This window comes from Sinohyriopsis cumingii, chromosome 7 (genome assembly GCF_028554795.1).
Source record: "Sinohyriopsis cumingii isolate HCF-2022 chromosome 7, ASM2855479v2, whole genome shotgun sequence".
Taxonomy (NCBI): Eukaryota; Metazoa; Mollusca; class Bivalvia; order Unionida; family Unionidae; genus Sinohyriopsis; species Sinohyriopsis cumingii.
The window spans coordinates 91,533,054-91,549,750 of record NC_142967.1 but is presented as its reverse complement, the minus strand read 5'-3'; the positions used below and the strand labels follow the sequence as shown (position 1 = coordinate 91,549,750).

At 36.0% G+C, this 16,697-nt stretch overlaps 1 protein-coding gene across 1 annotated transcript; it reads left to right on the top strand.

The window, feature by feature from the left end:
• The first annotated feature begins 261 nt into the window (after nucleotides 1–261).
• LOC149795705 (ADP-ribosylation factor-like protein 1) lies at nucleotides 262–16,134 on the top strand. Its single transcript, XM_089964124.1, has 4 exons — nucleotides 262–441; nucleotides 12,775–12,958; nucleotides 14,907–15,088; nucleotides 15,785–16,134. Exons 1-4 carry the CDS (start codon nucleotides 286–288, stop codon nucleotides 16,043–16,045), a joined length of 783 nt encoding a protein of 260 aa, XP_089820250.1. The 5' UTR covers nucleotides 262–285; the 3' UTR covers nucleotides 16,046–16,134.
• The last annotated feature ends 563 nt before the right edge of the window (nucleotides 16,135–16,697 follow it).

Sequence of the window (16,697 nt, the reverse complement as noted above, 5' to 3'; positions counted from 1 at the left end):
AAAAGTATATTTCGTTGGGATAAGTTCAACTTACAGACTCGAAAGTGTCTCTGTTGCTTTATTTAATGTTTTTAAAAGCAATTTTCTTCAACGAAAGTCATTATTGCCTTCTTGTTTTGTTTTTCCTTTTTTTACATATTCTTAATCGCATTCGTTATATTTAACAGCAAAAAATGAAAAGCGATGAGCAAATTTCTGTTTATAATGCACGGATACAAAATCACGTGATCTGCATATAATCAACAATAGACCCACGTGGCTGGCGTAACAACCGCTCATCAAATCATGGGGGGTATAAAGGATTTCATGGACACTAAGGAATTCTACTTTGCCGCAGGTGCCGCAACTATTGCACTTGCATACGGGGTTTATAAATTTGCAGAGTATCTTGACTATCAAGATGAATATTTCCAGACCGTCAATAATTGGTGCTGGGTAAAGGTAACAACATCTCTCTCTCTCTCTCTCTCTTTGATCGGTGCTACACCAATAATGATAAGTTTGCACGCGCACGATCAACCTTTGCAAGAACAACTTAATTTAGAAAATAAAATGTGTCTATAAATTTTTAGAAGTTTTCAATTTGAGTTTCTGAGGAATCGGCAGTTGGTAATAATATTTGTGGTAATGAATTCCAGTCTTTAGTTGTTTTTGGAGAAAAAGCTAACTTTGTAACTATCAGTTCGTGCGTACGGTATCATATAAATATATTTATGTTTGTTATATTGACTCGTTTTGGTTTTATTAAGTTGTTGCACGGTAATTTACTTTGTTTCTTGAGACTTTTTTCATAAAAGTATTCATCTATTTTCATCTGAAGCAAATACTCGTACAAGCACGCATATTGTTGTTTAACATTGACTTGAACGGTATTTATTTGCAGAAGTCATCGCGTACAGTAAATTCGAGCGAAAGATATGGAGGATTTAGTAACAAGCATAAGCTTATTTAAGCTCTGTCCTCATTAACAATGATATTTGCTTTTATAATGTGGCTGATATCCTTTAAAAGGGATACTGTTGCAAACACGGAAGTATGCTAACGAGGTACTGAAATAACATTGTGCATGCAATATTGTAGATTGGTACACATACCACACACACACACACACACACACACACACACACACACACATATATATATATATATATATATATATATATATATATATATATATATATATATATATATATATATATATATATATATATACATATATGTATGTATGTATGTATGTATGTATGTATGTATGTATGCAATAAACTGACAACGAACAGTGCAAAACTAGTATCTATCTAGCCTAAGCGCTTTCGACTTTTTTAATGAGTCTTTTTCAAAGGTAAATACAAAACATAGACAAGACAAACAAATAAAACGGAAAAACAGTTGTTTGCAAAACTTTACATGTTTCTACAGCAGGAATTAAATTTTTAACTTTATTATGTTTCAACTAGTTTCTTGCGGTTGGCAAAATATGTCTTAGCAAAATTATTAAACGTTAGGGGCCGTCCATTTAGTACGTACGCATGGAGGGGGGAGAGGGGTAACCAAATGCATACTCTTGCGTATGAGTGTGTGTGTCTACTGATAATGTACGTACGCATAGTAAACGGGGGTGGGAACCTCGGTAATAATTTGTCTAATATGTAACCTGTTCGACTGGGTTCAGCCGGCGTTTGAATTTTAGCGGACACTAGGTAAACTGTTTAAAGTTACGCAGCTTATTTCTTTGATACAGCCAGATTCAACTTCGGTGGACACGTTAATATTATTAATCCTTTATGGTTTCTGCGTGGATTAAATATAACCCGTTCTATAGAATGGGGGGGGGGTGCGTCAAGAGTACGTACGCAGGTGCGGTTGGGTGTAAAAAATTACGCATGTGTACAGGGAGGTGGGGAGGGGTCAAGCTTTGCCAGATGTTTGCGTAAGTACTAAATGGATGATAAGAATGTTGAGAAGTATCTTCCATAGATTTATCAATTTATGCCCGAAAATGCTATTTCGAGATCAGATGGTCAAGTCGTTAACTTTGCATCGAGACTGGTCGACATGATTGTGTGACTACTTCTTATCGTTTGTGTAAAAACATTTTCGCAGTGCTTCGGCTTTCGTAGAATATGGATATCATGCATTTTTCATTTATAAACATTATCAGGATCTAAGAGAAAAGTATTTAGACAAACCTTGGTGTAATAATCCATCTCTAGAAACATTTTATTACTTTTATATCAACACAAAATCATTTTGCCATTCACCGAGTTGCGTTATTTATATACCATTTGCTGCGTCGACTAGAAACTTACGTACAATATCTAATATAAAAGTAGTAAGTGTATGTGCGCTTCAGGTGATAGACTTTGTCTTGGTATATATTATTGCGGCATGGGCTGGTGAATCTTGAATCTTGTAAAACAACAGAGTGGAAAACAGAAACATTAAGCTTGAGTGGTATATAATAACAAATATCTACTAGATATACAACAGTTTAGAGTGAAGACCATGTTATTTGCATGAAAAGTCAAAAGGAAAACTGCGTTCATATTTTTTGAAATACTGGCATATTCAATCCACTGAAAACTATGTCCGTGAACGATTATTTTTTTTATTTTATACCGCGAGTGGTATGAGTGTGCCAACATATGTTCGAACTTTGGAGAAAAGAGTAAGCAAAATACAAAGACCCGCCTTGGATGCGGGAGATCACAGATTCGAGCCTCAGTCACGTCGTACCATATACTTATAAAAATGGTACAAGCAGCTGCCTCGCTTGTCGCTCAGCATTAAGAGGTTAGTGTTAGGACTGGTCGACCTGGCATCAGAATAATGTGACGGGATGGGACATGATGCTACATGTCTGCGGCACGATGCCCAAGTGCTAGACATTATTATACAACTTGCTACACTGCAGACATTGTAGCGATATGACTGAAAATTTGTCAAAGCTACGTCAAAGATATGGTACAAGCGCAGTTACAATAATAATGCGTTGTTTTGCTGTTGTTGTTTTTTTTTTTAAATATCCTGGGAGCTCCTCCTATAATAAAACCTAGGAATATATAGGCCTAAGAAAATTAAAGCATGCATAATTTGTATAAATAAAAAAGAATCAGGAACAAAATATGGCTAATAATTTTCAGATACAGCCAGACAAATTAATAAACATCGCTATTAATCTAGGAAGAAGCTATGACTATGTCACCTATTATAATCAAAACTATGAATTACCGCGGGCATTCGCAGCGTCGTCTAATTGAGGAAAAAGCAGGACATGGACTATAATTAAATGGAGGTGAGTCTTACTCGTACAATTGAATTAAGAAAACGCGTGCCAAGTCACTGTTTGACTTCAAACTTTGGACTTTAAAGAGAAAACAAGCAGGGAAATCAGCCCAGTGGGATTATATGCCTGAAGGGAAAGAGTATTATAAAAAAAAAAACAAGTAAATGTGGACATTTTAAAAAATTAAAGCAGAAATCTGAACTAAAATTATTAGATCTTTTTTGTTTGTTTTTGTAGGGAAAATAAATACACATACAAAAGATAGGACGGTGAATGACATAAATCAAAGCCTTTATATTTAATAAAACGACGGATCATCCCTAAACTCCCAATCATGTTCATTGCGCTAGAAAGGGGCTGCGGGGTATCCACAAATAAACTAATTGCATGAAAAGTTCAAGGTAATGTATGAAACAGTTGTTTAGGATGTTGTTGTTGTTGTTGTTGTTGTTGTTTTGGGCTTAAGGCCATTTTTCAGCACACTATAGGCTATACATGGCGGCCAGTATTAATGGTGGAGGAAGAACCCGGGAAAACCCCGGAAAGAACCACCGACCCACGAGAAGCTACTGGCAAGCTTTCTCACATACCCACATTGGCTGAATCCTAGGCTCGAACCGCCGCAGACAGAGGTGAGATGGCAGTGATCCGTAACGGAGAGCGCTTTAGACCGCTCGGCCACTCGGTGTTTAGGATGTATGTGAAAATATACATTCACAAAAACAACATATACGCATTCACGTATACTTACATACCTACATATTCGCGTGCATGCATATTTCTTTCATAAGAAAGACGTAACCTTTGATATGACTGAATAAATATACCCATTTGAATGAATAAACTAACCATACCGTTAACTATTAAGGATATTAACGTAGATAGTGCGTAGCTTCAGGTTATTTCACACGAACAGCTTTTGTACAAATAATGCCATAAACATTTACATTTGATAGGTTGAGGTAATTGCCAACGTGTGACTTGTTTAAATCGTACAGGTTCTGAAATACCAACTTTTAGACTCAGTAGATTTAAATTTATGAAGTATTAAATCAGCAGATCTTGGTGTAAGAGACATTAATTAGTACAGTGTTCAAGGGAGGTTTGCATACTAAACATCAGCATGAAAATAGTAAAGACAAGTCATGCAAAGTTAAATGTGTATCGCTGCAACTATGTGCAGGAGAAACAAAATGATAAAATTAAACTAGGACAAGAAAAATACATAAACTTATAAATTCAGACTTTGCCTGATACCAAAATGCGTAAATAAATAAGATATTTCAAATAGAATGTGCACCATGAAGTGCAAATAACGATATAAATTTAGCATGGAAAGGAAAACAATTACCTATAAAGCACACAAAAATTTAAAAAAAATAAAGAAAAATCGTGGCTCTTTTTCATTAACGAACTTATTACACATAACGTTATAAGACTAATCTCGGAGTCATAGTAACAGGCAAAACAATCAATTTTTTTAATAAAATTTTTTGAGCATTTTGGGAGGTTGTGCAGAATTTAATATAAATCATGAGGATTTTTTAAATCCTGAAAATGCCAAAAAATACATTTAATACCAGTGAAATTCACAATACCATCATCAACGCATTGGTTGTTATTTCGTGTACATATATATATTCGTTTACCAGTACATTCAATAAGAATCACTTAACAGCTCTCATATTCAATAATTATGCACATATTCAGAGTTAAGAAAAACCAGAAACTAATACGAACGAGTACGAATATAAATTACAGGTGTGTGTGTGTGTGTGTGTGTGTGTGTGTGTGTGTGAGAGAGAGAGAGAGAGAGAGAGAGAGAGAGAGAGCAAGCGAATGCACCCACCCCTATTATAAGCCAAGATAAGGTAAAGAATAGGCAGATTGGTAGCCTACTAAGTGCACTCATAGCTGAACAACATGCATTAAATCCATTGGAATATATGAACAGTCATTAGGCAAACTTCTTCACAAGTTGCTACCCTGTAGTTAGCAAGATCACCAAAATATCACGAGTAGCAATTTAAAGTGGTCATACATTTCATCCATAATAAAATATAACTTAATCTGACAATAATCTAAAATGAGAAAAATGTACACAGTACAAAGAAAACATCAACACTGGCAGAATAATAAATGCAGAAATAAAAGTTATAACCTCACTGCTATTTATACCGCCAAATATCCACTGTCGTTGGAAACAGCCTGCCAAAGAAAAAAGCCCACAAACAGAACACGTCAGAAAATAATCTATTAGACTGGCTCTGATGTTTATATCACAAGAATGCATCGACAAAGTATAATGACTTTTTCTTCAACCTGACCAGTTGGAAAGCTGTTTATTGCTTGTCATATAATTAAGACAAAACAGCATGAACAGTAATTAGGGTAACCTAATTGAACAGAGGAAAAACAAAAACAACTGGAACAGGTAATCTGGATCAAGGTAGACAAAATAAAAATTAATAATTGCAACTGACGATTTTATTGTAAATAGAAATGAAAATTATATAAATTAATAATAGTATCTAATTATACCAAATGAAGACATGACTAATAATTAAAATGATATATTTTCAAATCCTGCTACATCGATACACCCAATGCCTGCTTAAAAACATAATTAAAAAAAACATCATGATTGCAATAGTCTTAATGGACTGTGGGCATAAATCATTTACTACTGAGATGAATTTTTGATAGAGACCTTATATTAATTATAAAACTTTTTAGAAGATATATTCCATTTTCCCCCAGTGGCGTCACTCGGGTTGGTGTCACACAGTGCGGTAGCTCATGGTGTCACCCCCATGGTCCTCCTTCCGTAACAGACCATACAGAATCCTTAGTAATGTCATTTTGGTGCCACCCCCTCTGATGGTGTCACCCGGTGCAGTCCGCACCCCCTCCCCCCGCATCCCCCTAGCGACGCCACTGCTGTGCCTGCTAGTCATGTATTTAACTATGATCGGTTATCCACTTACGAAATCCGACTAGACCGAGCAGTGTGTGCTCTGTAAAATTTGCAGTTTTTAATTTTGGTGTCACCCCTCTGAGATGGTGTCACCCGGTGCGGTCCGCACCCCCCGCACCCCCCTAGCGACGCCACTGTTTCCCCCCCCCCCTTCCTGTTTGAATACACACTCGACCGTGTCATCTAGACGTGTAATGAAAATTGAACCGTCTCTTGTGTCAGGGGTTCAGCAGTTATGGAAAAATTGGAACAAAATTTCCGATAATGTCCATCCATTCCCAAACATTGTGTCGGTTACTTTTTACTGATATGCACAGGGAATTAAGAGATAGCCTTGACCTAAGCAGTCATAAGTTTAACTTGTCCATGTCCTGCGATATGTCCTAGAAATGTTATACAAGCACGGCAAATTCACTTCTGGATACATTAATTGTCAAGTTTGTATCACTGAGCCTATAAAAATAAATGTCCGAATCATCTCCAAGTGATATTTCCAAGTGTCATTGTAGATGATGACATCATCGATATGAGCATCGCCATTATCGAGACCAGATGTAATCATGTTCATTAAACGTTGAAAAGTACAAGGCACCACTTACATTGATAAAGTCCATCTGGAGTTACGAATGCAGAAATTTCCTTTGCCTTTTCCGTCAGTGGAATTTGCCAGAATCCTTTCAAAAGGTAAATTTGGTGACATATGGCGCACTTCCAATTTTATCAATGCAGTCATCGTTTCTTGGCAATAGAAATGAGCCCGTTTTAGTCACACTATTCACTGTTTTGTAGCCAGTGCACGTGATGAAAGTATTATCTTTTTTGGTACAAGAATACATAGTGAACTCAGTCACTTTTTTATATTGTCCCCTTAATAGGTTGACCATTGGAGAACCATCTCCAGGTTGCTTTACAATAGGAGCAATACATGTAGTGTAGGAAAAAATAATGCACACACATGCAAGCACACATTCGTAAAGTACACATCTCTTTTTAGATAGACAGATACGAATATGCAGTCTAGGTGACACAGACTTTATAATATCATAGTCCTTTGTTCTTGTTTACCATCAAATCAGACTCAATGAAATAGTGTTTTGGTTAGCTATTAGCTTATAATACAAACACAATAATACATTGTACACTATAACATGATGCTATTAAACAAGCGTTTGAAGTATAACATATCATTGTTAGTTACTGGTGGAATAATGATTTCCACTGTTCCTAAATCAACATACATGCTTGTTACTTTTTAAATTTGATTTCAATACACTGTTTCCAAACTATAATGGTCTTTAAGAAAAACTTTTTCCCCCATCTAATCCAGGCATATCCCATTTAATTTAACATATATTGATATAGTATTTGGATAGAAGAAAACAAAAATAAAAATGTTATTCATATATTCAGTCTCTACGTGTATCTCCCAATGTAAGTTTTTGCATTTGGCACAATGTCTACGTTCACTTTATTCTGAATCCAAGGGACACAGGACTCCAAGGCCTGATTATCACTTTACATTCCCAAAACAAAATGTATTGTTTTCGGGAAACTTTTTAAAAATATACATGTATTAATATCAGAAAATTTTATTTTATACAGATATGAATTAATTGATAAAATATTATGAATGATATGAAACTGAAACCATTCTAATTTTGAGTTTCTTACCTATTGTAAAAATTTAGCATGTATGTCAGGCCATATCTCCATATTTTCACAAGTTGGTTTAACATTCTTTTTAAAAATGATTTGTTATGGTCTTTACATCCTTTATTCTTATAAAATACAATTTCTAAATGGCAAGGGGTTGATGATCTGACAGGTGTTGTGATAGCTAACTGCAATTTTTTACATAAGGACTTTTTACATTTATTTCTACCTTAAAAGCCACCACCGCTTCGGTGACCTAAGTGGTTAGAGCGTCCACCACAGATGCGGGAGGTCGCGGGTTCGAACCTCTGTCGAATCATACCAAAGACTTATAAAAATGATGCTAACAGCTTGCTCGCTTGGGAGTCATGATTAAGATTTGATCTTAGGCAAGGGACTGACACAGTCTCCCATTATTCTGTTAAATGGTTCGTCAAATGCAGGAATAGATTGCAAATGAGCCTTATGTATCTTTTGAATGGGTTTTCCTACTATTTGACAAGTATGACAAGATCTACAGTATTTATACACACCACTTTTATTTTTTGTCGAATAAAAAATATTCAGGATCTTGTCATAAGTCTTATTGATCCATAAATTACCAGCCGAAGGTGTTTCGTGGACTAGAATAAGAATTTTCTGTTTATACGACCACTCGTCACCAGCGGATACCTCATATTCTCATAAGGACCAATTTTTAGCAAAATAACAAGCAGGTACTTCTCTGGCTTCAGTTTCGCTAATAGCCCTCTGAAATGAAACAGATGTCATGATCTTTCTCGTGTTCAAAGAGAATATTTGGCATAAAGAGGATCACTGTATCAATCTAATTGACCCTTACCAGGAACAAACGGGACCTCATCGAAAGCCTGACCAATACAAGTGCCAGGTAAAGGAATACTTTCCGGTCAACAAGAGCTTTCTTTGCCATCGCTCTAGTAACTGTACAAGCTGGGTATAAATCATTGATTTTTTTTCTGATCCACACAAGGCCTGTCAGTTAAAATTGGTTTAACCACAACCTTATCTCCAGCTAGGTCAGTGCCTAGTAATTAATGATTACCCTCAGAATAGACAAAGACGCCATGGTTCTGACTGTCATGGGTCCCGAGGCTAAGTCTAATGCCAAAGCTACACATTAGACAGGATCATAATCAAAGCTGCACTCTACTCCCTGAATAAAAGAAAAAGACTTCTCAGAAAAAGGCAAAGTACCTGATAATAAAAGACCATGAGAAGTTCATGTGTCCCTTAAAATTTTAATAGGGATATAATTGGCAGAATCACCCAGGAGTTGGACATTAATGGCTCATAATTCTCCGTAATAAATCAGACTGTGGTTTGTGTGACCCAAGAAATGTATTACTTTCAATACATGACCGTGACCTTTACCTCTTAGAAATAAGAGCATTTGGAATATGTCTGTCTTCATTCTGTTGCTTAATTTTGTAATCTGTAGCAATCAGAAATAACGTGCCCTTTCTTCTTGCAATCAATAGGTGCATATTGGACGAGATAAGAATTTCTGATCAGTCTTATTAGAAACTTGAATCCTAAAATTTGTGCCAGAATGAAATTCGAAAGTGTTTGTATTCAATGAAATATCTTGTACCAGACGACAGCTGAGTAGAAGACTTACTGACAAAAGAACCTTGTAAGTTAAGGAATACTTTTCAGCCGTACGAGCAGCATTTTCTAATGTTTCCACCTTGTCATCATCAGTGTGGACGCAATTCTTGAACTCTTCAATTAATGTGAGTTGTTTGAGACTTTTGTAATCTTGACCAACATTCTTGGCTGAGCACAACCTGTCAAAATAATTGCTCTTTTTTCTCATGCAAATTCAACATGGGTTTGTCCAGCTTCTTTTTTATAGTTCATAAACCTTTGTCGATATGCATCAGGTGCCAACTCATAATCCTTTAAGATAATGTGTTAAGCAGATCATAATCAGCACTTTGCTACACTGACAGGGAGGTATATATGTCATGAGCTTTACCAAAAAGTGTACTTTGTAATAACAGAATCCAAAACTCTCTAGACCACTTAAAATTTTCTGCTTTTTTTCAAAATGAGGATAATATTTATCTACTTATTTTTCCTTAAAAGGGGGTAACAATCTAATATTCTTAGTAACAGCAAACCTGGATTTATGTGTAATGTTGGGGTGGTGGAGTTACTTTCCCTTTACCAACTCTAATTCTTTTAATATAATTTGAAATTCTCTCTCTCTCTCTCTCTCTCTCTCTCTGTCTCTCTTCTTTTTCACTTTGCATTTGCATTAATGCCGCCCCCATCTCTCTCTCTCTCTCTCTCTCTCTCTCTCTCTCTCTCACACACACACACACACACACACACACACACACACATGGTCTAGTGGTAAGAGCGTCCGTCTCGGATGCCAGAGGTCGCGGGTTTCAACCCCGGCCAAGTTATAACAAAGACCTATACAAATGGTACTAACAGCTGCCTTGTTAGGCGCTCAGTATTAAGAGGCTTGTGCTATGACTGGTCGGCCTGGTGTCAGGATGTGACTAGGTGGGACATCGTGCACATGTCTGCTACATTAAAACTCCAAATCGCACGCGCACACCCCCCCCGCCCCGCAACTGCAGTTGTATTTTAATTTCAATCCATAACTTGCAATTTAGAGCCAGATGGAGACTTACTAATCAAACCTAAAGCACTTTACCCAAAAATTCTTTTCTATCAAATATTAAACCAAAATATTATTTACTTCTTGATTCGTTAAAGAAGCCTTCGCCTAAGAAAGATCATTTTGTCTGAGAAGCTGGAGCAATTCATCCATTTTCAAGTAGTCTAACCTTTAAAATAAAATTCTACACTTTGGGTGACAATGTCAAAGTTTGGTGGTTTCACCACTGATTTCTCAAAAAAGTAAGATAATACCTTAGGAAATTCCGAAACAAAGTGAATTTAAATTTCAAAAAAAGTTTTCTGAAATATTTTAGAGAAATTTGTATCCCGTACAGTAGCCTCCAATTTTCTGTTACGACTCCATGGTCTTAAAATAAGCAATATAAAAGAGCGAAACCAGCAAGTTTTGTAAAATTCAACACATTATTTATTTCTTAGAACATAAAGTGAAAAAGTAAAAAGAGAACTTATGGTATTTCGAATTAAATCCCAAATAATCTTAGAATTACTAGCACGAGTCCTAATGAATAAAGTTCTGAATATTCTTTAATTGTATTCCAAATAATTTCCAACGCTGAAGGTGTTGATGTGCCTATAGTGGCCGGTAGTCTCTAATGTACTAATGTGCTAATGGCCTAAATTTTAATGATATGCTAACATTCTTTTTGTTGAATCACAGTAATATAATCCAAGGTTTCATTGTTTGAATTCAGTACAATTCCCAGTTAATGTCGCTTCCCACAAATATTATTGAGCACGTTGTATTTCCAAAGAATAATAAATAATTTTACCCAGATCAAAATCTGAATACAAGAAATCAGTTATTTCTGCCCAGATGTTATCGCAGGAATAAATAATGTTCCAGTAAACAAGATTATATTTAAAAGAAACTAAGACACGAAAGAATAACCCGAGTGAGGGCCAACAGTTCAATTCAAGAAAAATCTTAGCTAGAATTAGAAGGTCTGGTACTAAAATTACAATATGAAATGTGGTAAACATCGGGTACATCTGGCATTTCATGGGGAATTTCCAATGTTCTGGACTCAGATTGAGATAAAAAGGTTGTTTACAAAACCAAAGTCAAATCATTCTGGTCAGGTAGACAATGATATTAATTCTGGACAAGGTCAACTATGAAGTAAAATTGTACATAACCCATATCATATAATGAAATTTAAAAAAAAAACTGACTAACAAACAATGCATAATAAATATTAATAACACGATTTATAATTAAAACTTAAACACTGAAACAGTCTGATGCAAAACTTAAATCAACCAACTAAGCGATGAACAGGTAGGCTTCGCAGATCCAGTTTCCATTTTTTACAAGACGTTATCCGCCGTCACCCCTCCCCCATCCCGAAGACATCATATGTCACTCGACTGCTTCTAAGTCTTATTATAATGGAACTGTCTTAGTTTTCAACTGTTCGTGTGTATGTGTCTGTGTGTTGTAGCACTGCAATATTTTCAGTTGTCATCTTTTTTTCTCTTTGTCTTTTGACATCTTCATGCGTATTTTAACGAAAACATTGAACGTAATTGAGCTTCATCATGTACCTTAAAAATAATTTTTAAACATTTTCAAAATTCATTAAAAAAATTTGCCCGACAAATTGCCAACCGGGAATAGCAAAACAATGAAAGTATAGAAGAAAAGGAATTTCCTAAATGAAAATAGGATAAATAATCGAGCCTACAACTAATTCATTGGTTTCAACCTCTCAGAGAGAAAAATCCAGTATTTAAAATTCACTTTTGCAATCTATGGATGACTGTCATTGAACACAACTGCTAAAAATATCCATGCATACTGCTGTGGGGGCCCAAAAGTCTCATCAAACAACTTATTTATTTCGGAGTGGGGCTATATTAGTGTCTGGGCTATTTTGGAGGGTGGTGGCAGAGAATGTCTTGCTACGCTACTACTGACTACTTGTTGACAGCAGGATGAGGCACCAGTTAACTTTGTAGGAGTTAGTCATGAGGCACAAAGCTGACCGTTGGTCAGTATTGTCAGCTTTAATTATATGGATAGAGAAACTTGCAATTCCTTTATCTGTTTGACGTGCAACTTAAAACTAAGATTGTTCTGGAATATCATGACAGCAGTGCGGGTAAAGATGCGCTCATGATGAATGAATTCCGATAGAACTGCAATTACTTTTTGTTTAGCTTTCGTCTCTTCTCTTTGCAGCAAAAATGTTCTTCTAATAGAAGAGTCCTTGTCTTAGGTTTGGATGGGGCCGGGAAAACTAAATTTGTTAGCTGCTTTCACCCAAACGCACATCCCAGAGACACTGTAATGGATCCTGCACCCACCGTGGGGTTTTGCGTTAAATCTGTCCCAATCGGAGATACCTGCTTTGACATATGGGATGGTAAGCTGAAGTATTTATTTATGTATGCATTTATTTTGTCTTGATTAATGATATTTTGTAAATTCTGTAAATTAAAACAGGACGACCAGTCTCTGAAATTTCAAACCATATTTTTCATTCATTAAACAGTGAGAGGGACATTGAATGTTATGCATTAGTGGGATTGCTAATGCAGACAAATCAGTGCACGATCCAATTGAGAAGGAGATTTATCTTGATACATATCAAGTTTACTTATTATTTGTTATTGCAACTCCTTTTTTAATCTCTGACAAATGTTTCACATGTGAAGATTTTGAAGCGTGATTTGTTGTGAAGAAAAAGTAATTTTAATCGATGTACGCAATCGTTTAAACGTTATATATAAGCACTGTCCCATGCCGTGCATATTATGTTAGGTATGACATATTACAAGAAACAGCAGCCGAATTTTCATATTTAGAAACAGTTTCATAGATACTCAGTAAAAGTAATAATGAGTCGATTCACATCGTTCGATTTCTTTCAACAACTGTCCTCGTAAGAACAGAAATATCCGTTTAGTCTAAGAACCCCACTGTGGAAGCATTCCTGTCTGTCTGTCTATCAGTATGTATGTAATGTATGTATGTATGTATGCATGTGTGTGTGTGTGTGTGTGTGTGTGTGTGTGTGTGTTAACGGTACATCAACATAATGCTGGCACTATAGGCCTGATTAAAGCAAAAAATTTAAATGTAAAAAAATTGTCTAAACACCATTGGGAGATAAACTCTAACAAATAAAACGCTACGTTTACTCCTATTATATAAAAGATGAACGGTAAAGATGTTAAAACATTTTGAAATATTGTGAAATTAAAGAATGTACAAAAATGTAAAATTCCTAACATACACAGAAATGCGTTATTAAGGGGGCGCTCTGTTCTAAGAGAGGGATAGGTGTAAGGTGAAATTGTTTACATTTGCAACATGCACAATGGAGATAATGTTGGAATACCTCTAGGTTACTTTCATGTACCGTGGATCTAATTTCTTTGGATACTTTACTTGTGGAAATTGTGCATGATCTAAGTACACATCTAACCAAAATGAATGTTCCCATGTGCTCAAAAATGGGCCTGAATTAGTCTAAAGTGTACCAAGTGGAGCTATCAGTTGTTTTTTCCCCCAAAGGTGCACATATGAAGTAAGGCCAAGCTGCATACTCTATAACCCATACTACACCAATCAATCATACACCAAAATAAAGGGAATTAAATGTTCTTTTAACAGTACCTAAGATATACAAGGTCTTTTATTTTAAAAAACCAGTATAACCAGTGAGGAAAATCGTGTAAATTCTTTTTATTTAAAAGTATAATGTATAATACGAAACTGAAGAGCGCCACCTAAGGAGGTGTTTTCGAATGTAATGAACATTTCGTTAATTAGATGTGACTTCCGCTTCGCGCATTTGAAAGTTTCACTTGCTGTGGTCATTTGAATCGAACTGAGCGTCGCTGTATTTTGTTGACCGAAAAGATTCACATCAGTGAGTGGGAATCGATTCTGATTGACATTAGTGATTACGAGTTGTCAACCATAGTGTTTACTGCATTCGAGTTAAGTGAGATACTAGGCTCGAGTTAAGCGATGCTGTTGTTGTTGTGGGGTTTAACGCCATTTTTCAGCACACGATAGGCTATACATGGCGGCCAGTATTAATGGTGGAGGAAGAACACGGGAAAACCCCGGAAAGAACCACCGACCCACGAGAAGCTACTGGCAAGCTTTCTCACATACCAACATTGGCCGAATCCAAGACTCGAACCCACGCAGACAGAGGTGAGATGGCAGTGATCCGTAACGGAGAGCGCTTTAGACCACTCGGCCACGTTAAGCGATGCATTAAGGTCGAGTTTCTATTTGTTTGAAGAATATGGGGTCATCTATTTGGTTAACTGACATACCTTCTGAACTTTCTACAGTTGGTGGCGCCGTAGATGGTCGGAGCTATTGGAGAGAATTTTTGCTGGACATTGATGTTGTGGTATGGGTGGTGGACTCCAGCGCAGCTGAGCGCTTCTTTGAATCTCGATGTGCCCTTCACCGCTTTTTACGTCACCCGGAAACGAGAGGTTTACCTGTCATGATCATTGCCAGCAAGCAGGTAACGGTTGCAGATCTACATAATTAATTTAGCCTTTCTTTCTTTGTTTCTTGTTCCTTTGTGTGGAGAGTACAATCTTCATAAAAATTTATTCACATAGAGAAACTAATTCTTTCGTTATAAGCTTTATTTTATTTGGCAGCGAAAAAGTTTAATTTATTAACGAAAAATAACTTTCGTTGAGTAATTGCAAAATCTTCATCATTCATGCGAGGAAGGTAATCTAAAAGTGTAATATCTTTTAAAGAATGTGATTTTTTGCGAAGATGGATAAAAGTTACATTTTCTATTAGAAAGAATTAACTTTATTTAGGAAGATAGCAGATATTTTCTTGAAAAGTTACTCGTTTGTGGGAAAGGTCACATTATCCCTATCTTTCCATTGATGGTTATATTCTTCAAAAGGATCATTCAGTTCTTTAACATAGTGGTTTCCTCACACAAGTAGTCCGGTTGTCAAGGAATTTTTTTTTTAAAATGCTTTAAGTTGACCGAAAGTAAATTTGTAATAATTTATCTTCAAAATTAGTTGTATATGAAGGGAAAAGATCTTGAAAATGCTTGTAAAATTTTAAACTGTTTTTAGCCCTGATGCTAAATGGTGTTAGAGTTACTAACTAAAGACCAGCTGCTCACAAAATGTTATGTTTTGCATTATGGAATTGTTAAGTATAACCTTTCTTGTTTTTCAAATAGGATTGTCGCTCAGCAATGCCACCAGAAGAGGTTTTTAAGGCCATGGGAGTCGACATTCACAAACACAACGAATTTAGTATTATCGGTACAAGTCTGCCCTCAACCGGCGAGAGGAAGGGAATCTGGCAGGCCTACAAAATGATTATAAGCATGACACCGAACTATATGAATAGAATACACCATATCAGAGCTGTTGAGAACAAAGTGAACAAGGCAAAACAGGAAAAATTCAAGAAGGGTGATAGAACCCTCATGTGTTAATTAATCTCTTTCGACCCTTTCTCAGATATATTAACATCTACATTTTTGGTTCTTAGTACCACAGTTAGTTGCTATATTCAGTTTGTTTTGACTTTGCGAATAAACACGAAATATAATAAGCCGACAATTCTCTCTCTTGAATCAGTATCCATAATTTCGCTACTTCCATCGACTTAATGGAGTAGGAAAATGCCAATTGTTTCCACTGACGATTTAAATGGAGTTTTGGGTGGGTAGGGAGAGAAGGAAGAGTGGCAGCATGCTGTGACATTTACTTTTTTACTTTTTCATTTTCAGTTCAGGCTCCTAAATACTTTCAACAATTTTCCTGCTCTGATTTGTAAAAAAATAACCCAGTATATCCGTTATATTAGTTATAATTATCTCGGGACAAAAAGAAGAAGAAAAAAATCTCTGTTTTAAAAGCAAATACTGACACCTCCGAAAATTAAATAATTAGGCCCTTAGGTATTCCATCTGCATGACCTTGGCTTATTACAATCTGCCCCACAGATTATCAGGAATATTCTATGGCAGCTTGCATAGTTATGCACTGTTTTAAAGTAATCATTTGTTTATAATAGACCAAGACCAGGAAGGGACCCGGGACGACACGATGATGAGAGTCGATGATGAGAGTGTATATGCAAGT

Coding starts and splice junctions, on each gene's coding strand:
- LOC149795705 (XM_089964124.1), top strand. CDS start 286: ATGGGGGGTATAAAGGATTTCATGGACACTAAGGAATTCTACTTTGCC. Junction 12,959..14,906: donor CTGCTTTGACATATGGGATG/GTAAGCTGAAGT, acceptor AACTTTCTACAG/TTGGTGGCGCCGTAGATGGT. Junction 15,089..15,784: donor TGATCATTGCCAGCAAGCAG/GTAACGGTTGCA, acceptor TTTTTCAAATAG/GATTGTCGCTCAGCAATGCC.